We start from the raw sequence: 23,939 nt of genomic DNA, 5'->3' as shown, positions 1-23,939 counted from the left end.
GTTAAAGGGCCAAACATATGCAAGGCAGTTGCTTTGAAATGATTTTTTCATTTATTTCATATTTTTTATTGTTTTTTGCTTATCACAACATTTTATTACAGTGTTCTTAGAATTGTACGACAGTACGGATGCACGTTGTTCGATAGTTGGAATATATCAAGAAACACAATATTTAATTGAAAAAAGGCTTCCTTAAAGTGCTATGAATAGAATATTTGAAATGCTACACTTTTCCTTCAGTTCCAGTAAGTCTTCATTGCCTTGGTCTCTTTCTTGTGCAAACATAACAAACATAACAAACGTATAAAATACTCAAGAAAGGCACACAAACACTATGTGAATATCTTCCTGTTGTTCTATTGATTGGGTATGTTTGCAGGTTCAGGCTGGCATACATTGCTTATGGCCTTGTTTGTCTATTGACAAATGAGTGTTTGCAGGCTGCTGTAAACACTTATTATTCAGAACCCTCACTTAAAAGAACTCAGGCTCCGCACCAAATTGAGACTTTAGCGTATTAACTTCATTCTTTCTGTGCATTCAGTGCAAGTAGGGCATCTCCAGGGGCCCCTCCAGGGCATGCTGCACCAGTGTTATAACAGATCCTTCTGGGGAGGCGGGTGGTGGTTAGGCATTCTGGGCTGTGGTGTGGGGCCCTTCCCAGCTGTGCAGAGGGATGTCTTTGTTTTAGGGGATCCTGGTGGGCTTTCTTGGGTGCGCTAGGGCTGGTGAGGTGTTTGTGTGTGTATTAGGGGCAATTTTCTGATGCGTTTAGACTGGTGTGCATGTGTCGGAACCTTTTGGCCTGTGCAGATATATGTGTGTGTGGGTGTGTGTGTGTGTATTTACCGGCCCTTCTTGAGGGCGTTGAGGGACATTAAAATGCTAGGCTGCTCCTCTATGACGCGCAGTATCAGGTTGTCTATGTACTCCTCCAGCTCCAGGATCTTTGATCTCCTCTGAGCCAGCTGATCCTGCTGCCGCAGCACCAGGCTGATCAGCTCCTCTTGGGTCAGCTGGGAGTACGGCCCTTTGGGCTCAGCTGGGGGAACCTGGGGGAGGGTAGAGACATAACAAGGTTCGGGGTTTCAGAACACACAGACAGACAGACAGACACACACACACACACACACACACACACACACAAACAGCTAAGAGTGTACGCCTCTGGGTTCAGCACACACACACAAACAGAATAAAGAGTTGTATAAAAGTCCTCTGCCAATCAAACACCACGTCTGACGTCTGGACATTTCCCTCATTTGATGATCGATTATAAAGGATATCATAAAAAGTCAGTCATCAGGACCACATGCACTGCTTACACCAAAAACCTAATATCTGGTTTGTTTGTACTGCAACTGTATGACAGAAGATAGCAGATAGGTCTCATAGTGCCAGGCTTCAGACTGCTGATACCTGAGCATGTATTTGAGGAAGAAAAGGCAGGACACAAATGTGTAAATGGAGACATAGAACAAACGTGTGTAGAATACGTACAAGGCACATGGAATCTATGCGCAATGCAAGTATCCAGCTGAGAATTTGCTTGCTGTCTTCACATGCTTGTTTTATGCCACATGGCCTAGCACACCCTTTTCTCAACCTGGTCACGTATTTCTCCTCTAGTGTGGTGCGCCTGTTTAAAATTCAACACACACTCAGGCTACACAAAGCCCAGCATCATCAAGCTCCAGTAATGTGTCATAAAACGCCTATCTGACTGGCTTGTGACTTGCAGGTGTTGCCGGTGGACTCTGGCTGTGGAGAAGAGGTGGTGCGGGGATACCGTACCGTTGTGCCAGCGCGGGGGCAGGTGCGGGCGCTCTCAGCCATGCTGATGGCCGTTTGCCCCAGCTTAGCCTGCGTGCTGGGGGCTGGAGGTGGCTCCTGGGCGTTCAGAGGCTTTACTGCGTGGGGTCTGCAGATAGAGAACAAACACATCAGTATTACACCAGGAGAGAGAGAGACACACACACACACCTCAGATAGCCCGTCATACTGACCGAGGAGACTGAAACACAGAGAGGAGATGTAGCATTTACACACACAGCAGTGCACTCTAGCAGGATCACCATCTTCAGCTTCCCAGCTCACAAAAACCAATGTGTTGTAAAACAATGCGGGATGTACACAACAAAAAGGGGTGAGTTCAAAGTACACTCCCTAAAGTAAAGTGTCTAATTAAACAAAAAGAAGCAGACCATTTGAAAGATTTAGGTCATGGAGAGAAATGCCCAAATGCCCTGCCTGTTTAGAGGTACAATTCCGGAGTGAAAAAGCGCATTTGAGCTGGAGGAGCTTAGAACTTTTAAAACCATCCCTAACAAGAGCAGCAAAGACATTTCACCGCCACCCCTAACAAGAGCAGTGAAAAGCTGCAGACACCAGGGATGGGGCTAATGACTAGTGCAGCTGACAAGAGTGGGAAATGTCTCATTAGCGTAAAGGTGTGACCCAAGTCTGCTTACGTCTACTGTGCCACTTTCAGTTGAAGTAACATGTTATGTCCAGGGGTTTGCTACGGGGCGCTCAGCAAGAGCATGAACTGGTGGCAGTGGATTGCATTAAATTGAATCAGCCTCAAATCAGGTCTGAGGGGACTATATGAGAACTCTCACCTGCGTGGCATCGACGTTGACCCACCGGTTTTGCAGACATCCTCCACCGCTCTGTTTGGCATGGAGACGGGCAGGGCGTCGGAGGGAGAGACACGGGCATGGAGCCGAACCCTCTGCCCAGACGGACTCTGAGTCACCACCGAAGGAGCCTTTGCTTCCCCAGGTGTGTCAACAACAGCTTTGGCACCATGAGGTAAGGCGGTAACATCAGGATTAACGACCAGTGAAATTGGGCCTTGGGAATGAGGTGGTGTTTTTGGTGTGTTGGCAGGGGGTAAGGGTGCACGGTTTCTTTTATCCGATATGCGCTTAGGGCCATCAGCGCACTCATCGGAGGTCAGGATGTCCAAATTTGGAAACTTCTGGACATCTCTGCTCAGAGAGTCACCTTTTGGCTCCTCTGCCGAACATGGTTTAGCCATTCTGTCTGCGGACTCTCCTTGAGGATCTCCTCTGTGGTCACCACGGCGCTGGTCTTCTGGCTTGGCACACTGTGCAAGGAACTTTTCAGCCTCGTCTTGCCTCTTGGGCTCTTCCACTGTACAACCATCAGAAAAGTCACCGCCATTTCTGTGAGAACCCACATTGGAGGGTTCCTCGCTCAGAGAGAGTTTAGGATCTGCAGTCTTCAATGCTAAACCACCCTGGTCACGCTCTCGTGGTGGTTGCTCAGAGAGCCCAGATGCCTGAGGCTTTGGAGCAGGGCCTTTGTTGTGTTTGGCCACTTTTGGTTCCAAGAATGGATTGGTTGTATGACTTGGCTGAATGCAGGTGGAGGTCTCAGATGTGGCTTGCTTGTTGCTTCCATCAGAATTCTGTGAGTCGACAGATTCTCCAACTCTGGATCCATTGCTTCTGGTCTTCCCACCTTTTCCAATGCCTTTTAAGGAGAGGCCATAATTCTGCAGTGCATTTCGGAACACTTGTGAGGCTAAAGTGGGTGCTGGACAGGCTGGCACATCACACTCTGCTGGTTGGCACACCGTCATCGTCTCAGACCCGGTTGGTGGTGCTGATCCTTTCCTGGCTTCCTCCTTGTTCTCGGCTTTCTCAACCTTCCTCAGGTGAACGGGCGGTTTGGGAGCTGGCCGCTTGTCCTGGCGAGAGCTGGGGGGGTCTGGGGCTCCGTGGCCATCACTCTCCCTCACCAGCGGGTGGGGCTGACCTTCAGAGGAAGGAGCGGAGGTCCTCGGATGTACAGCCAGTTTGGACTCCCTTCCCAGCTTCTTTGTCGGGGGAGACGGTGCACGGCGTTTCTTTTCTGTGCGGTCGTGAGGGATCCCAACCTCTGTAAGGTTCTCTGAGCTGCCGCTGATGAAACCGACCGCATTCTCATGTTCATCAGAAGGCAAAAACGGGTTTGAGGGTGTCTGAAATCCTATACTAGTCGAACTGGAGAGGCGGGGTGAGAAAGAGAAGTTGTGAAGAGTACAAGCAAATCAACACAGAAACCCAAACCAGGCAACATTAGAGCGCAGTAATGGCTAACAAAGCGGTCCGTCTACCCAGCATTAAAAAAAAAACATCTGAATGCTCTATAAAAGCTATGACTAGTCTGACAACAACCAATTTTAAATCCCTTCTCCAATTATCCTACAGGGAAATTTGAAGCATTTCTGATGCAATACTTTTTCTCTCACTTTAATTGCAGTCTAAGTGCTATTTCTTTGTTCTCCCTCTTCCGCTGGAACAGACAAAATGTCAAATTGAAAACGCAGCTGTACATGGCCACGCCAGAAAGAGCACAGACTTTGGCCTAGATGCCTGACCAGCGCTTTATACGCTGAGATACTTCCTCAGCTTCCTGATGGCCACCTTCACAGTCACACACATCTTCAAAGACCAGGAACACACACAGACACACAAACACACACCAGCATAAACGCAGGGTTAATACAAGCAGGGAGACTACCCTCTTCCCAACTCTATGAGTTCTACAAAAGGAAAGGACTTGATGATGAAGGGTTAATAGTGTTGAATACAAGCAAAACATCACTAGAGGCAGGGGTGGGATTTGCTTTATTTGTACTCTGTGTTAGGGAAGTTGATTGTGGTTAATGTCAAAGGTCAAACAGACTACAACAAACACATTTTTTTTAACAGTGACAACCACTCAAACTTGTGGCACCATCAGTCACTATGCCAGTCACTGAGACGCTGGTAGCTACAGCACTGCAGAAATTTAGAATAAATATATATCATATTTATATGTATAATACATAAACTTTTTTACGTATAAATATTTTCCTAGAAAATATCTGAAATGCTCAACATCCAACATAGGACTCTACGCCCATTTTGATTAATGTTTTGCCACTACTGTCCCAGGAGCTGAGCTTTTGATCTACACAGAAATACTGTGGCCAACACACTGCTGTGTGTGTGTGTGTGTTTGAGTGTTGACACATTCGTGTATGTGTACGCTGGCTCACTCAGTCATGCATATTTCATGATGGTGCCAAATGTCTTGAGCAGGTCATTGTCGTGAGAGATGCAGACTAGAGAGGTCACACTGAAACACCCATACAGCTACTGCTTATACTGCTAATATCCCACTTCTACAGCTACTGCTAATATCCCACCTCTACAGCTACTGCTAATATCCCACCTCTACAGCTAGTGTTAATATCCCACCTCTACAGCTACTGCTAATATCCTTACTTAACCAGACAAACAGCTAGTGCTAATATCGTTATTTAACCAGCCATACAGCTAGTGCTAATATCCTTATTTAACCACCTCTACAGGGTGGAATCTGCTTTGCTTATATTACTTCCAGCGTTCAGAGAGAAAGCCCTGTTAGCCGGTGTTTGCTCTGTGTGCATCCCAAAGCTGACAGAATGAGCTCAGGGGGATATTAGACTGAGGAGCTGAAAGAGGAAAGATGATGAGACTAAAAGGAATGCAAGGCAATTTGAGGGTTGTTGTCAGATGCCTGAGAGGGTGGTAGTCTTCAGACAGAAGCTGACTTTGGCACAGACCAGGGACAGATAAGAGACAGGCCAGGGCCAGACCAGTAATGTCACTGGGCCAGAACTGTGCCAGATCAGGGCTGGGTCTGTTCCAGTGCCAGCCTAGCTGCCATCTGATTTATCTGGGCCAAACAGGAAGTTGAATTGGGAGGAATATGAGGTTATCTGTTGTTATGTGATGGTAAGAGGAGACATGAATAAACAACTGCTTTCCTGCCCACATGACATTCTCACACACACACACACACACACACACACACACACACACACACACACACACACACACAGTTGGATTCAGAGGGAATCCGTTTGCAGTCAGCAGACTTGATTTGATGTGCGAGTAGTAGGTGTGAACTTTATAAATATGTACATTTCTCTCATTTCTCTGTTGTTCATAAGTATGCATTCATGAAGTGTGTGAAGTGTGACTGTGTTGGTAACAGACCTTGGCTTGACTGTAGACGCTTTGGTGGAGTGGCTGGGTTGGTCGTGTGGAGATCCCGCCTCTTCAAACAGATTGGCTGAGACAGAGTGATCCTCAAACGGATTGGCTGAGATGGAGGGCTCCTCAAACGGAGTGGTGGAGAGACCCTCAGCAAGTAGGTGGGTGGAGGAGATGTCCTCAAATGGGTTTGTGGCTGCAGTGGACTCCGTCTGCACATGCAGTGGCCCATCATGGCGGAGCTGGTCTCGTCCAAGCTGCTCCTCCCCATCCACTTCCCTGCTCTTCCTTTGCTCTTCGTCCTGCTCACGCTCCACCATCACCATTCTCTCCTGTTCTGATCTTGTTTTCTCCTCCTCCTCCTCCTCCTCTTCTCTCTTCCTCCTGTCCTGCTCCTCCTGTCTCCTCCTATCTTCTCTTTCAGTCTTCTTTCTCTCCTCTTCTCTCCTAATTTGTTCTTCCTCCTCCATCCTCACTCTCTCTTCCTCATCTCTTTGTCTAGCCTCCTCCTCTCTCTTCATCCTCTCCTCGTCTTTCTGTCTTTCTTGTTCCTCTCTTGCTTTCTCTTCTCTTTCAACCCTTATTCTTTCCCCTTCTCTTCTAATAATTTCCTTCTCCTCTTGAAGTCTCATCGCTTTGTCTTTTCTAATCCTCTCCTCCTCAATTCTTGTTCTCTCCTCTTCCTCCTCTCTCTCAATCCTCTTGCTTTCCTCCTTTTCTCTCCTCATCCTTTCTTCCTCTTTTAACATTTTTCTCTCCTCCTCTTTCTTCATCCTTTCATCCTCTGCCTTATTTCTCTCTTCTTCCTCGTTCCTCATCCTTTCTTTCTCCTCATCAATTCTCCTCTCCTCTTCTTTCCTTATCTGTCCTTCTTCAATCCTTCGTCTCTCCTCTTTCTCCTCAGCTTTTCTTCCCTCTTCCTCTCTTTTCATCTCCTCCTCTTTCTGCCTTTCAAGTTCCTTCCTTTCTTCCTCCTCTCTCCAAATCCTTTCCCTCTCCTCCTGAATTCTTCCTTCTTCCTCCTCTATCCTCCTTTCCTGCTCCTTCCTTCTCTCTTCCTCCTCCATCATCCTTTCCTGTTCCTTTCTTCTCTTTTCATCCTCCATCATCCTTTCCTGTTCCTTTCTTCTCTTTTCACCCTCCATCCTCCTTTCTTCTTCCTTCCTTCTCTCTTCCTCCTCTATCCTCCTTTCCTCTTCTTTCCTTCTTTCTTCCTCCTCTATCCTCCTTTCCTCTTCCTTCCTTCTTTCTTCTTCTCTTTTAACCTTTTCTTCCTCCTCAAGTCTCATTCTCTCTTCTTCCTTTCTACTCTCTTCCTCTATTCTCCATCTCTCCTCTTCTTTGTCTCTCTCCATCCTCTCCCTCTTCTCTTCCTCCTCCCTCCTAATCCCCTCTTCCTCTTCCAATCTTCTCCTCTCCTGCTCTTTCCTCACCCTTTCTTCCTCAGCTCTCCTTTTCCCCTCTTCCCTCAGTCTCTCCTCCTCCTCCTCCTCTTTTTTAATCCTCTCCTCCTCCTCTTCAAACCTCTTTCTCTCCTCCTCTGCCTCTCTCTCCATCCTTGCCCTCTCTTCCTGCATTCTTCTCTGTTCTTGTTCCTCCCTCTCCTTCTCCAGCCTCTCTGTCTCTTCCTCCTCCAACCTTCTCTTCTCCTCCTCTCTCCTTTTTCTCTCCTCCTCTCGCTCCTGCTCTTCCTCAGCCTGCAGGTGTGACCCAGTGGCCCTCAGTGACTCCACAGAGGCGTTGAAGCTGGTCCTGCCCTGGGCAGAGTTCCTGCGGAGATCCTCCATGGATCCGTGACCGGAGCTGCTCAGGCTGAAGGTGGAGCCTGCCCGAGAGGGCTTGGTTTCTGGCTCCTCGGCGTAGACATGGCTGCCGTTGATGCACAGGTTGCTCGGCAGGGTACCAGCCTGCTTCGGGTGGCCCTGCCCAGAGAAAGACCCCAGAGACGACCTGCTGTCTGAGCTCCCTGTGCGTTTGTGGGTCAGAAACTTGAATTTCTTTTTGCCTTTAGAAAGAAAGAGTCAGAGTCTGATTACATGTTGTAACTTTCCCTGAAAATCAAACAAGACTGGCCTCAGTAAGCACTCTGCTATTACAGCTAATACTACACACACATAAGGCTGCAGTCAGGCCTCTCCATCAGCCTTGAAGCCAGTAGGGCTCGCTTACTGAGGCCAGTATTGTGCCATTTCTGAGTGTTACCTCATCATTCTGCATTATAAGTGCATTATTCTCATTGAAATGACACTCCTCATTAGGCTCTCATTCTGTTGTTTGTGCTGCATTCCTTTACCAACCTTTTGAACATTCGCCCCTGCTGTTCTGAACACAGTCGTCGTTTGTTGACTCATAGTCAAATCTTTGTTGGCTTATCTTAGCATGTAGCAAACAGCAGACGGTGTTTTTATTCCTTTGGTTTCCACAGCTGCTCTCTGACCACTCTGCTGAGTCCTGCTGTGCGGTTAGCCTTTCCTGCCCTGTTTGTTTAGTTTTACCTGCCCTGTCTGGTTAGTCTTTTCTGCCCTGTGAAGTTAGTCATAGTCTTACCTGCTCCGTGTGGTTAGTCTTTTCTGCCCTGTGAGGTCAGTCATAGTCTTACCTGCACTGTGCTTACCTTCAGGAGAGTCCACGTTGAGGCCGGACGACCGGCTGGATCCCAGGGCTGAATCCCTCTCAGGCAGAGGCCCCAGGGTGGACATGGACTGGGACGCGTTGCGCTGTAGATTGGACTTGGGCACAAACAGCGACTTGAGTTTGTTCTTCTTCTTCTTGGGCGTGGAGGTGGCGCCGCCACCCTCCCCTTCTCCCTCGCCCTCCCCCTCGCTGTCGGTCAGGACCTGGGTGAATGAGGGCACCACCGCGGACGCAGAGTCAGACAGGCCCTCCTTCTTCTTACCGCGGATCTTGTCTTTCAGCTTGCCCATGCGGGAGCGGCTCTTCTCCGGGCCGGAGAGGTCGAACATGCTGGCCGTCATGTTGTTCTTCATGAACTGGATGTCCAGCAGCACCTCTCCCCTGTCTTTGTCTGCCTTGCCGCTTTTATCCAGCAGCTTGGACCATCTGTGTGGAGAGACACCCACATTTCTCTTAAACAGCAAGAGATGAATTACAAGCAGACATGTTTCCTGCAAGCCTTTATCCACACAGCCAAATTCTCATGAGATCTTACTCTGTAATCATCTTTTGAATAAGTACTTCATGCTAATGAAAATGAGAATGTACCAGATCTATCCACTTCCAGTATTATAGAGATTTTATTTACATATGTTATAGAATTTATGCTTTCTGCCAAAGCAGAGCAGTGAGCTTACACGGTCATAGAGATCAGTTATTTTTTTCTCACATCTCTCTCCACTTCGCTCATAGTAATCCTTTGGTAGCTTTTCAGATTTTCTAGAGCTTGAAGCCTATGTTTTCAAGGGTGGTAAGCAGTTGAATTATAAGTAAGTATATACTATATATATAAGCTTCTCTGTTGTGGTTTTCAATCATCCTTGCTCAGAGGGCCCATTATGACTGTCAATAAATGCCATTTATTTTGATAAATAAAATGAGCAATAACTGGCATGCATGACAGTTGGCATTAAATGAATTTAATTGTTATTGATTCCATTTCTCTCAGCACCACCTCCGCACAGGAGTCTGATATCAACAGGCTGCCATCTCTTGGCACAGGACCCAGATGGCACCGGACCGAGTAGCAACCGACCTGGGCCAGATCTGGCCGAAACACGGCTCAGTGCCGGCTCACCTCCGGTGGATCTTTCCCAAGCGGTTTTGGCCCTGTGCCGATGACCATCTACATCCCCCCCAAAAAGCTTGAATGAACAAGTTTCCTCAACATACTGATCCTAAACAGATTTCATCAACAGAAGCCTGACAGTTTCCCTAGAAACTCAAGTTAAATAAAAGAAACTTAAAGTCTCACTAAATTAGGTTCTCCAATAAACTACACCTCGCCCAATCTCACTCTTGCGGTTCAGCGTAGAGTGTAAACACTATAAATTGAACCTTACGGGTAGTGGTATAAAAGACAGCCTTCCACAGTTAAACACGAGGTCTCCCAGCAAACTGTGACTAATGACACAACAGGTCACAGGTTATCTTAACTGAAGCGTGAGGTTAGTCTCATGCAGTAGCAGAGAAATACCAAAGCAAAAATGCAGACAAGCTGAACGTGGGACTCCCCCAGTGCCGAAGTCCAGATAGACACACAGGAATGTGATCCTCAAACAGTTAGCATTCCTTTGTGGAATAACAACACATAACACAGCTTCATAAAAAGCTTTTACGGCAGGGTTCAATGAGCCAAAGCAAATAACAGGAATTTCTCTATAACGAGTTCACCCTATTTGGTTTTTATGTGTACACGTGATCTCAGTGAAAACATGACTTGAGGTTATGGCAGGAACCCTGCACTTTGGGGCACCTAAACTGTTGTGCAGCTGAAACCCAGTTTAAACCCAACAGCACATCTTCTGACCTGAGGAAATGGAGCTGCCAGCTGAGGCATATCCTCCTCTCTTGCTCTGAAAAACAAAGAAAGTGCCGACCTCATCAGGAAATGGGAATGGATGCAGGCAGGGAGTAGCGCAGTGGGGCCAGGGGCATTCCTGCCATCATCAGGAAAGCTTCAGGGGGCTCACAACCACACACAGGCAACAACAGCGGCCCAGAGCTGAAGCTATACTAAAGCCCAATCAGCAGCTCAAAACTCCACACCAAACACCATCTAGACCAGTAGCTCATCAAGACGAGCGTAAATTATAATCAAATACATAAATGCCACTTAACCCACCCAGACTAACAGTTAGAGAAATGGCACCAAACCCATCTCTACACCAGCAGCTACCTAAACACCGCAATGGGGAAACTAATGCTTTTTTTGATGCTTCTCTGGTGTCAGCACAATCAGTCTCCTGCTGGGGAATCCTAATAGTGTCATATGATTATAACAAGTGAACTGAAGAGCGAGAGAGGACCATTCCATCAAGAATAAACAGCGATGTGAAGACATATCTGTGCCATCTTCTGCACAGGCAGGCAGATTAACTTAAAAAGGAAATTGCCATTTCCATTTTAGGACAATGTACCTTATCGATTTCTCACGGGGTTGGATAAAAGCGTCTGCTAAATACCTGACCTTTACCTTTTAAAATGTAATGGCAATTTGAAGGAGCCAGGATATGCAACTGCACCTGTATTCAGTACATGTCCTAGGCCTGTCCATTTTACAAGTATGAGCTACCTCAAGGACCACATTACAATGTGCTACACTCCAGTTCATTTGAAAAGGAAGGTTCTCTCAGTACAAACACTCCCACATACCTGGGAAGAACACAAGACAACAGTAAGAGGATCATTATGTAGGGTGTGTGTGTGTGTGTTCGTTCTTTCATTTCAAAAGGGAGGATTCATTGAAGACGTTCCTAATGACGACTATGCCCAAAATAAAGCTGCTTCACTGGAACATGTTAGCAAGAACTCAGCCTCCACCCTCATGACTCACTCCACACACCCCAGCCCTCCTAACACATCTTACCACACACATACACACAGACATGCACGGCAAGAAATTCAATATACATAAAAAAAAAGATCCTCAGTCATGTCAAACTGTACTGCGAAAGGTCACCGTTTAAGCAGGTGATGGGGGTGATGCTACATGCCTAGTACGTGTCGGCTGTGTGCCCAGCTGGACATAAACCCATCAGACAGTAGAAATCAACGACAGCTTTTTAACACTAATGGGTGTGGACTTACTTTAGAGAAGTTACGGGTGTGAGCCCTGCAGAACAGGAAGTTGCCACATGTGAAGGTGGAGCAGGAAAGAAAGCAAGAGGAACGTGTGTGTACATGTGTGTGTGTGTGTATGTGTGAGTGTGTTGTGCTGAGCGCTTCAGCTTAAGCTGCACAGCATCCTGACACAACAGCACACACAGATGGGTGCAGACTCTGGAAGACGGATCCGGTCATGATCTGAGATGGGTCTGATCTGGGCTGGAACCAGCTGCTGCCTGACTCGCCTGACTGCTGCGGAGGAGCCCAGGCTCTGCTCTGCTCTCTCCGTGGGGGTCCAGGGCCCAATCAGGCGAGTCAGCATTAGTGCTATTGTTGTGGCCTCCCGCTTGCACTCCCCCCCCAGCCCCAGAACATCCATATCCTGTGTGTGTGATGTGTGCGCTTTGTGTGGCAGTGCACTGATAAGAAAGGCCGCAGCTGTGGCCAGCCCTTATCACCTGATGCAGCTCAAAGTGACACAGTTCAGCGCCTTTATTCAGTCTCATTTCTACACTCTTACAGCATTTCTTCAGAGCCAAAGAGCCGTCAGCCTCGGGTATCTCTCTGGAGGCAAGCGTGGAGTGTGAGATTATCTCCCTCTCTGGCAGACGGAAAGCACAAGGCCTGTGTGCTGTAAGGCAGGAAGAAGCCGGCCTCATATCTAAACGCACTGGCCTAGACAGGAAACAAGGCCAAAGCGAGAGAAACTCGCCCCTTTATCGTATGGCTGAAATGCATAACGTTAGCCCCGATTAGCCATCACCTCAATGCTTTAGCACTGAAATATGGCTTTAAAAAGGTGCAGTACTCAATTAAAATCCAATACACTTTTCATTAAATTCAGCTTATTGCTTCTCACGGCCTTCTAGCTGTCCGTCCTGTGTGTGCACTACGGTGTTCATGCACAGTCCTGGCTTTGTAAATGAGAAACAAACAAAGTGGCTCAGACAGAGCCATACACTATCTCAGCCAATCAACATGTTGATTCAGGAGCACAGAAGGAAGAAATGTAATTTGATTGGCTGCTGAGCTCAAATATCAACAACCTTTCGCCATAATTGTGGACTGTACCTTTAAGCAGGCTAGCAGCCGTGCGCATGTTTACCCTCCACACAGATTCATAGTGGTCAGCTCTGCTCCAGAGTGGAGGTCACTTCCAGTTATTCACAGGCAGCAGTGGGACACCAGTGTTAGTCAGTCATGTCCTCTGGGCAAGATCAGAGGCTCCATCTCACCCTCCTCCGCACTGGACGGCTGCGCTGTGGTTTAATAACGAGTGAGTCCGCTCCCCTTCTGGAATACTTTGTAACTACTTCACTGCATGAATCAACTGCTCTGATGCATTTCCAAGACTGTCATGTATTGTGTGTGTGTGTGTGTGTGTGTGTGTGTGTGTCATGACCAGGGCTTATGAGGATTATTGACAAACAGTACAGTGCAGCACAATCATTATTTCCCCAGACAGGAAAGAAATGAGAAGTGAGAGCAACAAACATGGACATACATGTGCAAGGCACACACACACACACACACTTGGCTGCTGAGGGTTGATCTGATTTAGTGGAACTATATACAGTAAACAGAACACAGAACAGAGTTTGTTCAAGAAAACTCCAAACAGTGGGCAACTGTGACGCAGTGGCAGGCTAACACCACCGGCCTACACAGAGAAAAAAAATTAAAGTTAAACAGAGAGGAATGTGCAGCTAAATCTGGACTTAACCTTGGATGCAGGGTAAACCAGTTGGAGCCAAACAAAGCCTTTGAGATGAAGTGAACAGAAGAGAAGTACAAATGCAAGATTAACAGGTCGGCAAGCTTTTGTTGTCTCCAGCAGAATGACTCATTCATGGCTAATGAAAAATAATGGCTAGCTCATGGCTGGATTAAATAACACATAATGTGTTTACATGTTGGTACACAGTGTGCTACTATTGTGGCTTAAAATAGACTAGCACCAGTCGCAGACAGAGGCAGAACAGGTGAGCTCACTGCAGTGTTGTTTTGAGTTAACTCACAATAGGAGGAGTGGTGCAGGCAGGCCAACATGTCACCTGTATCCTGACAGTTGGCACACAATGGAGGACACAAAAGCCCTTCGTGTGCATATGCAGCAAGAGAGGCGACTACATGGGAAACAGTCATGAGGAGAGCTGACATGGTGCCCTCTAAATAGGAGACAAGTGAGTCATTCCAAGGAAGCTAGCACTGTAATCTACACGCACACACACACACACACACACACGTACGTACACGCTCATCTCCTTCTACACTGTATGCATCTGACCAGCCCTTCAACCATCACCACACACACACGCACACACACGACCAGAATCAACTTCCCCACTATATCAGACCCGTCCTTCAACCCCCCCACCCCCCGCCCCCACACACACACACCAACCCTGCAATCTTCACACATTAGACCAGCTTTTCACCCCCAACACACACACACACACACACACACACACACACACACACACACACACACACACACACACACACACACACACACACACACACACACACACACACACACACACACACACACACACACACACACACACACAAGAACTCTGAGTGTAAGGAGAGGAGAGATAACGGAGATCCACTTACATTTACGCTTCGGGTTGCACCCACCACAGACACACACATAAAAACACACCATACAAAAAGACACACACACAGACTTCAGCAGGCCCTCAGGTAAATGTCCTGTCATGCCTCTGGTAAATATGACTACTCCATTCATGCATTTCCCATCCATGCATAAAGGCAACTAACCATTACACAGGTACAATGCAATTGGGAGCACAGAGAGAGCACAGATGGGTCTCCAGGCTATGTTATGGGCCTGTGGCTCTGAGGAATGCTAGTCGTATGGCCACGTGAGGACTGGAAGCACTGGATTTAAGCGAGTGATGAAGCTATCCATGAAAAAAAAGCTAATTGTCAAACGAAGTGACTGACGTCAGTATCACAGAGAACAAGACAAAACTGGCCTCGAAAGGGATGAATGTCAAAATATTTATCCATGACAACCACAACTATAAAAGCTCCACTGTCAAAAGCTTTCATTAGCCTCCAGAGAATGGAGGGCTGCAATTATGAAATTGTATGCAAAAAAGTTTCTAAAAGGTCATTGCCACATAAAACGGTTTTGGAGGGTAAGACACATAAACACGCAACCTCAGACTTTTACAGTTCACTCCAATCAGACATTTGTCAGCAGACTCTAGGATTTGCTTGTAAAGTTTAGCTCCACAACACTACAATGTGTCCCTCCTCTATTCATCTGCATTTGTTACACTCCTCACGGACAGCAGGATTTCACCACAGAGACAAAAAAAACAGGTTCCTGTAAAACAACAACCTACAGAGCCCATTAGGCACCTACACAAGAGTGCAATAAGTGGACCAGAGAACACAGCAGTGTCAAGCTTCACATCAGACGCCACTGCGCATCCAATCGGAGCCTGTGACCAAGTGTGGCAGAGCGAGTTGCCCCCTACGATCACATTAGGAAGTAGTGGGAGGAGAATGGGCTGACAAGTGTCTTAATTATCTGATTAGATTCATCTCTGAGTTTTGAATGCGCTGGATAACATGGCGTGCACATGTCACATGGAGATAATTAGCCTAGCTGGTAGTGGAAGAGGAAGAAGTAGGCTACCAGAGGGGAAGGTTGCAAATAATAAGGTTTTGTATCAAGGTAGGGAACATAACAAGGCCCAGTTAAAATCACAAGGGCGGAATAAATAATTAATTCTAGACTAAATAATACAGACTAAAGAATAGGCAAGCTTTTGGGTGGATTTTGCCAGGAAGGTGTGACGTTACTTTGAGTCAAAGAAATAGAAAGGCCTGCAGTAGGTTAATTAAAAAAAAATAAAAAATTCAACTGACAGGTCAGAAACACAAATTAGACTGCAAAATGTGAGAATGAGGTGTATTTATCTCTAGACGAACTCACGCTGTCTTACTGCGGGCCTTATTTTCCTCAAGCTCAAGCAGGTTGACGACTGCCTGACCGAGGAGCTTGTCCGGTCCGACCAGAGCCCGGTGCATGACATGAACGTGTAACGTACACCGGTCCGCATTACCGTTGTGAAAGAGCGGTAGGTCGAATGAGGCCTCTTCTTTCCATACCGGGGCAACGCATTTCTCCGCCACCGAAGTGGAAAACTTGTCTTTGGCCACTTGCATTATGGCGTAGGCGTCGTTGGTGCCATTCTTCCCCTTGATCCGCAGGTTCCTCGCCTGGAGTACCGTTACCTGTACGCTTGTCGGAAACCATTGCTGACTTTGGTCAGCTAAAGACATGTCTGTAACGGACAGAGAGTCGATCTAAAGTGACTCTCCCCCTCTCAAGTCGCTTACTGCTATGGTCAAAACGCGAGACAAATGTAAGGAAAGTTTGCTGTCAGCGTACAAGGAAACTTTCACCTCTTATGTGCAGTGGAGAAAGAGCTATGTGGGCGTGGTGTCCAGAGTGACGTGTCAGCCTGTTGCGTTGAGGTAGGTCCTTGCTTTAATCTGAGGGCAGGATTAGTCCTTCTACCGGCCGGCCTAATGAAGCCTACACAAGCCGTACATAGATAATCATAGACAGATTTTCCATTGCGATTTATATAGATTCACATGTTACAATTCGATCACCACCAATCTTTACACAGTAATTATAATTTTATATGTACCCATATGATGGATAATAGTGGTCTTAAATCCTCCTGATCTAAAATCACACCGGCATACCAACACTCTGGAGTTGGATGTAATGAATTAAAACTGCATCTGTTTCATAGATGTTAATGTGATCCAGAGCCTTTCCTAAAGGATGTCTAAATTTCCATAATGAGGATTTCTCTGTTTCATTGTTTGCAGGCCTATACCATATAGCTTACCTGTGACTCTGTGTGTGTAGGGAGCAAATCCTCCCATCAGGGGACATCTTGGATGGTAATGGCAGCGAGCTGGAGCAGGAGCTTGGATTCATTTGAAAGCAAGATGATCAAACCAAATTTATTTAGGTCTATCCTATCCGCAAAAAATACCCAGGGAATATCTCCCCATCACATCTGCATATTAACAGGACAGTAGAAACTCCCTGCAAGCATTCAACTTTAGAATTAAACGGGCACATTTTGCAAGTGAAATTGAATTTCATCCCTCCACCTTAGATAAAGCTACCATGGGAGCAACCTGTTCAATTTTTTATGATTCATGATGAGACTGATGGAAGATTCTACTCCTCAAGTCCTCCTCTCATGTGGATCTCAAGGTTAGATCCAGTTAGTACTCAGGAGCAGGTTCCCCCAAATGACACCATGACCACGCATACAAGCCTGGACTAAAGTGCAGTTTTTAAAATGCAGAGGCATTCATTTATTTTCAAGGATATAAGTTCACATCTTAATATCAATAGAAATGTCAGAAGCAAGAAAACAATTCACCCTCTCAACACATCATTACACTCTATTTACTTTGGCCATAGCACTTTTTCTGCACACAGCTTAATTGACTTGAGCTCAATTAAAGTGCCTATTATTATGAGCAGTCATTGTCACAAGCGAGAAAGTCACGAGCGAGAAAGAGAGCAAATAAAGCAGCTGAGATTAAAGGATAAACACACAGAAACGGTCTCATCAAAGCTGACAGCTGTGGCCCAATTAAGAAGACAGCATGAAACAATCTGACACTTTTTTGAGCATGTTTTTATAGGCAACTATTGTTATCATCTTCAAATACATTTTCAGAGTATACGGTATATGGATGGATAACACACCTGTCATTACATCTAGGCACCTAGATTATGCCCTACGCAGTTCTGTAGTCCGGGAAAAAAATGGGATGTTAGAAAAATGTGTGTTAGAATGTTAGGAGGCCTTTTGTCAGTGCCAGCGGTAGACTACTGTTGTTGGTGTTTGTAAGGTTTTTCTGTGCTTTTTGCTAGTTGTCCACCAAAATGTACTGCTGCCTTAAGCTGTGAGAAGAACATTTAATGATATCTGACAAGCAAGATCCACAGTCGACAACAATGACTGCAAAGCAGGTTGTTTTGTTTTTGGCTTGTGTTATGGTCACCCAGTGGTTAAAGCAGGGGATCTAGTAGTGTGTAGTAAGGTACCTATCCGAGAAAACACTGAAAGAATAAAGTACAACAGTGAAGTTGAAGTACAATAAAGTACAACAGACAAGCCAGACATATATCTATTTGACAATGTGTGTGTGTGTGTGTGTGTGTGTGAGTGTGTGTGTGTGTGGTGTTTGGACATATGCAGCTCCTGCTGAAACTGCATGTGCTCCACTATCAGGGATGTAGCCTGGAGGATTTATAACACCAGGCGTTAAGTTGCAAAAGACCCTGTCAAATCTCATACCAATCCCCTGGGCCCCAAACAACCCAAAGCCTCGGAGCTGAAGACCCCTCACCAACCCAGGGCCCCAGGGGTTGAAGCTGTCATAGCATCGGCATTCCAAGTACTGGTTATTTCATCCTCTGTGTCTTTAGTCTGATCCCTGATAATCACATGTGGATGCACATGTGCCCATATGCAAACTTTGGACTCCATTAGCTCAGTGTATCAATAGAAATAAATATGCACTCTACTGGGGGGGGGGGGGGGGGAGCATCAGTTATTAGATTTGATTGATCAAAAAACTTTTCAGGTCAAAATGACCCACATTGACTTACAATGGGAAGACCACAAGTTTACCTAATTTTGTATATTAAGTGCAATATTTCACAGGGTAGAGCCCTCAAACTCACCAAATCCTATTAGTATATAGGGTATATATATGAACCCATGTATTGTTCCTATAGCGCCGCCTACAGGGTATTTACACATCTACCTTGGTTGACTCCCTCATTGAGTAGTGATTCATTAAAATGCCATACATGGGAAAAAGCTGTAGCGCCACCTATAGGGCATTCATTAAAATGACCACACATTTTTTTTCTAATGATGAAAATTAGTTTAGTTTTACAATTGGAATTTAGTCAAATCCATTGTGTTTTGTGCCTGCACTTGTGAGCGTGAGCGTGAGCGCAAGTGTGAGTGAGTGAGAGAACGAGAGAGAGAGAGAGAGAGAGAGAGAGAGAGAGAGAGGTGCTGCTGAGGAAGACTGCTGTTGTATCTTCTGTCTGAGAGGGGTACCTGTGCCTCTGTAAATATGTGTGTAGTTTTAATGTTTAATCAGATGCTATTAAAGAAGCATTATGGAGTTTTGGTCTACAACTAGAGGGCTACTTACTTAAGAAGCTAGTTACCTAAATTCATTTGAAGATGATACCAAAAGTAGTTGCTCATAAAAAAACATACCTCAGAAAGTGGCAAATTACTGCATAGTGTTGTTTTAAATTGTGTTGTTTTCACTGACTCGTGCGTGCGTGCGTGCGTGCGTGCGTGCGTGCGTGCGTGCGTGCGTGCGTGCGTGCGTGCGTGCGTGCGTGCGTGCGTGCGTGTCGGGCAGACAGGCTGTTGTGTCTTTACTGCCTTAGAGCTGAAGTAGCCTCTGCTGCCCTCTGGTGGTGTTGCCAAGCGTGTCTCCCACACAGCAGCTCCTTGCCCACCCAGAAGTGCCCGCGTGCCAGCAGGCTCAGGCCACACTCCTCACAGCTGTAGCACTCCACGTGCCGGAGCCTGCCCTCTGCCAGCCGCACTACCTGGGTACTGGACACGGGAACACAGTGTCAACTTACAACTTACAGAGGGGAATACCACAACCATCAGTTTATCTATCTTACAGAGGGGGATACCACAACCAGGAGGTTATCTATCTTATAGAGGGCCACAACACAACCATCAGGTTATCCATCAGACAGAGGGGGTACGCATCATTATGATGTCAGCCATCTTACACAGAGGGTCACCATGAGGTTATCCATGTTCCACACACCTCTACACATCTCCCATCTTATGGTTCAGTACCAGACCCCTGTCAGTGAGGTGGACATTAAGGAGTCCCAGGGGTAGGCAGGAACCTTGTATGTTATTGGGGTTGTAGAATTGTAAGCCTCATCATATTGTGCATGCAGTTATGGTGGTTTACATACGCCACTTGTGATGTGGTAACACACAGAACCCATGATTTTGCATTGAAACACCAGAGTTCTCAATCTTTTCTTATTATATCATACAATGCATTGTTATCATAACTACTTTTATTATTATAATAGTAGAGGTATAGCTATTAGTATGAGCTCTTACACTATTGGGTTCCCACATCTCTCACAGCTGCGGAATCTCTGAGAGTGTGTTGCCATGGAGCCTTGCCGTGGTGGCCGGGATGATGACAGGTTTCCTGTGAGGTAAAGTGAAACTATGAGTTAAGCCTTCATTAAATATAACCAACAAAAAGTTTGTGAAGCCTTTGTCAAAATATAGATAAAAAAAACTATGAGCTAAGCCTTCATCACAATTAAGAGAAACCATGAGTTAAGCCTTGATGAAAATATAAACAGCTGCATGAAGCAATCCTATAGTACACCAGCTTGCCGAATACATGTTAAATGGAGTGTTGTACATATGATTCTGTTTGCCCACACGTGTTTATAGAATGTCCTCCAATTGTACAAAGTACTGTATGACCAAAGTTACATGCAGAGAGGTGTGACTGAGTTCTGAGTGAGTGTTGAAGTCCAGGGTAGTGTGAATGCTTGTCTGAACTAGTGCTGGTTTTGGTCTGCTGTAGTATCACTGCTAGTGTGTGATACGTGAGTGTGCTATGCTTGTGTTGTATCACTGCTAGTGTGTGATAAGTGAGGGTGCTATGCTATGCTTGTGTTGTATCACTATTAGTGTGTGATAAGTGAGTGTGCTATGCTATGATTGTGTAGTATCACTGCTAGTGTGTGATAAGTGAGTGTGCTATGCTTGTATTCTATTATGTGGTGTGATGAGTTGTGAGCATCTCTCACGTGTGTTGGACGCCTCCAGCCCCTCCTGAAGCAGATAGAAGGTTCTGGACTGTTTGGGAATCGCAAACGTCACCCTCTTCTGCTGGATCCTCCTGTAGACCTCTGTCTCCAGAGCAGGGTATTTCCATACTGCCGCCTCAGAGCTGTCAGGGACATGGGCAGCTTAATGGGGGGTATGTATATATTACCTGGGACTTGACCCTACTGCAGATGGCACAAATAAAGGAGAGGAGTGAGGGGTGGTCGGAGACAGTACCTGTTCCCAGGGGTAGTGGGAGGGGCAGGGATTTTGGCAGACATGGTTTTAGTGGCCACTGGGTGTTTCCTGGTGTCTTTAGGTGGGATTGCCTGAAACATAATAGCATGTCAGACACTCTGGGAACCTACAGCCATGTTCTCCAGATATGTTTTGTTCATGTTTTTCAGATAGAAAAGATAATCTGAATGGGGATAATGTTCATTTTGTTTATTCAGTGATTAATTATGTATACATTTAAACTTCAATAATTACTTAATGGTTTCAACTGCATAATCCTGTGGATTCATGTTTTATGTGCAGGTGGATTCACCTGGTGGACTGGCTTTGACTGCCTTTGAAGACCATGACGTATCTCTGGGGGATCCCAAGAGTGGGGCTGAAAGCTAAACAGAGATGTGTGTGTGTTTGAAAATGCCATTTTGTTTTAGACTGGCTAGAGTAGAGGAGAAGACAGGGGACAACTGAGAATATAGAAACTGTCTAAATGTGTAGATTTCACACAATGCACATGTAATAATGCTGGATGTATATGTACTTGTGTGGTCTCTGCCTGCAGGGTCGGAGACCAGTGGTTGTCCTGTCCTGTCTCCCACTGTCTGGGGGGGGACGTCCCATTGGTTGGGCTGTGAGAGGACGTGACTCGTCACTGGCTGGGGAGGAGCTCATCATGGTATGGGGACTTCTCATTGGTTGGGCTGTGTGAGGACGTGGTGGTTTCCTTTGGCCTCCTGTATCATGAGACTGAGCCCCAAGATCCTAACATCGAGTACCAGGAAGACACGTAGTCAGAAATTAAATTCAGAATTTTGTTCAAAATGATGGTCAGTGTAGTGGAGATTTACTTTGTCATTACAGCTACCATGCATCTGAAATAACATGAGTAGAACTCACTACAAGTAGCTGAAGGAAAAAACATGGTTTAGGTAGTCAGTGGACTGCAGAATGACACTGTTAGGATTGCATGAAGTAAGGTGTTGGATGTGTGATGATCTGACCTGGCAGAGCAGATACTCTGGCTTATCGTGACTTCCTGGGCAGGTCTGCTTTGAATTGGATGGCCTTTAACCAAAGAGTGGAAAAAAACCGCAAACTTGCATACACATGACTTTTGCATGCACAGAAGACATCTTTAAAGTAATGCTTACATTAATGTTTGTAAAAAGAATTACACGTACACATTACATTTTTAATAACGTAGGATCATTGAAAGCTGCACATGATTAATTGATTGTTTTTAAATTGATATTGTATATTGTTTTTTGTATTATTTTCATCATGCTAACTACTTGTTTTTCTCACAGATTTTTTTTTGTTTGTTTTCTTGTTTTACCATTTTTTATCAAACATTTTTCTAGTGTTTTGGAAATCGCTTTGGACAAAAGCGTACACTAACTACCATAACTATAACTATAACTATATGACTATCTTTGTGTTTCTGGCACTGACGCCTGTGGGGATGGGGGATAGGGGCATGACTACACAGACGAGACATCATGTAGGGGTGAACTCAGGAAACCGAGGACCGAATGGTTTGTCTGACTCTGAACCCATTTCCTGGAGGGCGGTGTGCTTTAACGCTACAGACTCATCTAGAACAGACCCATCTAGAACAGATCCCCTCGGTGACTGGCGCTGCAAACCGTGATCACAGTGGTCATTTCAGCTCATCCTCATGGGACGGCATTACACAGTGCAAGGTCATCTCAGGTTCATCATCACTGTCGAGTTTTTGGGAAGTGTGTGTGTGTGTGTGTGTGTGTGTGTGTGTGTGTGTGTGTGTGTGTGTGCGTGTGCGTGGGCGAGGGAGTAGTTCACTTCATTGGAGAAGATATGTCCCCCCCCACACACACACAAATCTAATCTCTGTGTATGCTGCTAGCTCTCAAACCCCACTATTACACAACTTTGACTACATCCAATCTAGTGCAGATGAGAAGAGACACTGAGAGACCATTACCTATTAAATTCCTCCTCTTGAACTGAATGAATGAGCCCTTTATGCTGTAACTGAATCCCATTCAGTGCTGTCCAGAAGTGGATAGCCTTGTTAAGCAGAAGTCCCTGAAATGGACTTTAATCAGATCAGTGAAGCACGCGAGCCGGGGGAAAGTACCTGTCTATCAGCAGTTTGAGGTTAGTCATGGCGTTCCGGATCTTTCCCTGAGCCTCCACGTTCAGCATGGTGGCAGTGAGTTCTCCGTTCACCTCCACAATCACATCACCTGACCTCAGGTCAGCCAGCACCGCCTTAGAGCCCTCATGCACCTGGAGATACAGGGTGTGTGTTTGTTTGTGTGTGATTTAACAGTGTGGGTTCTACTCATAAAGGTTTAAAACACTGCCTTGAAGTGTCAACAATTATATAGAAGCATTTTTCATTAAATTCATTATCATTAAATGATATTGATCTCTCCGAAATGGAAAAGTCAAGACATTTCTTAGAGTGATGAAAAACAAACAACTCATCACTATTCATCTGTTTTCCTCTTATTGCCTTCACATATACGTATCAATGAAGTAGTCATGACAGAAGGTGTCAAAGGTGAGAAGCAGGACACGACTTAGCTTTAACTGGTGGCATAGAGCTTAACCTCTGTGATGGTAAGGGTTACATAGGTGAGTTTTCTTTAGCAGGTGGCTTAGAGCACGTCTTACCTTTGTTATGGTGAGAGGTCCTCCGAAGTCCCTTCCTCCTCTTACTCTAAAGCCCCACGGCGGAGGACCAATCAGAGACACAGATAGTGCCATGCAGTAGCCAATGGGTACGCTGGACACTAAGAGAGAGGGTCAGAAATGCCCTTAGGGATGACCATGCACTTGTCGAGCCACGCTTCAGGAGTGTAACTGACGGAAGCCTTGGGTGCTCCACAAACAGACCTGACCATGTGAGCTGTGAACTGTACGTGTGTCCCCCCCCCCCCCACCCCACCCAAGAGCCCCATGG

The 23,939-nt window shown here is 46.0% G+C and overlaps 1 protein-coding gene and 1 long non-coding RNA gene across 3 annotated transcripts; both read right to left on the bottom strand.

Annotated features, from left to right (window-relative positions):
• Positions 1-42: 42 nt before the first annotated feature.
• Positions 43-16,351, bottom strand: rab11fip1b (RAB11 family interacting protein 1 (class I) b). Of its 2 annotated transcripts, XM_031577388.2 has the most exons (6): positions 15,790-16,351; positions 8,650-9,095; positions 6,039-8,040; positions 2,622-4,013; positions 1,795-1,921; positions 43-1,052 (listed from the first exon to the last, which is right to left on the bottom strand). In XM_031577388.2, the coding sequence occupies exons 1-6, from the start codon at positions 16,137-16,139 to the stop codon at positions 846-848; spliced, it is 4,524 nt and encodes a 1,507-aa protein (XP_031433248.1). In that variant the 5' UTR covers positions 16,140-16,351; the 3' UTR covers positions 43-845. The 2 variants fall into 2 exon arrangements, with proteins under 2 accessions (XP_031433248.1, XP_012670085.2); XM_012814631.3 differs by lacking the exon at positions 2,622-4,013 and having other exon boundaries at positions 15,790-16,341.
• A 5,324-nt stretch (positions 16,352-21,675) lies between these two features.
• On the bottom strand, positions 21,676-23,302 carry LOC122133364. Its single transcript, XR_006152715.1, has 3 exons — positions 23,109-23,302; positions 21,991-22,054; positions 21,676-21,751 (listed from the first exon to the last, which is right to left on the bottom strand). It is a non-coding gene; the product is annotated as an uncharacterized LOC122133364 (long non-coding RNA).
• Between the last annotated feature and the right edge of the window lie 637 nt (positions 23,303-23,939).

This window comes from Clupea harengus, chromosome 12, assembly GCF_900700415.2.
Source record: "Clupea harengus chromosome 12, Ch_v2.0.2, whole genome shotgun sequence".
NCBI lineage: Eukaryota > Metazoa > Chordata > Actinopteri > Clupeiformes > Clupeidae > Clupea > Clupea harengus.
This window is presented reverse-complemented; position numbering and strand designations above follow the sequence as displayed.

Coding starts and splice junctions, on each gene's coding strand:
- rab11fip1b (XM_031577388.2), bottom strand. CDS start 16,139: ATGTCTTTAGCTGACCAAAGTCAGCAATGGTTTCCGACAAGCGTACAG. Junction 9,096..15,789: donor AAGGCCCGCAGTAAGACAGC/GTGAGTTCGTCT, acceptor CTCTCCACACAG/ATGGTCCAAGCTGCTGGATA. Junction 1,053..1,794: donor GCCCCCGCGCTGGCACAACG/GTACGGTATCCC, acceptor ACCCTCCCCCAG/GTTCCCCCAGCTGAGCCCAA.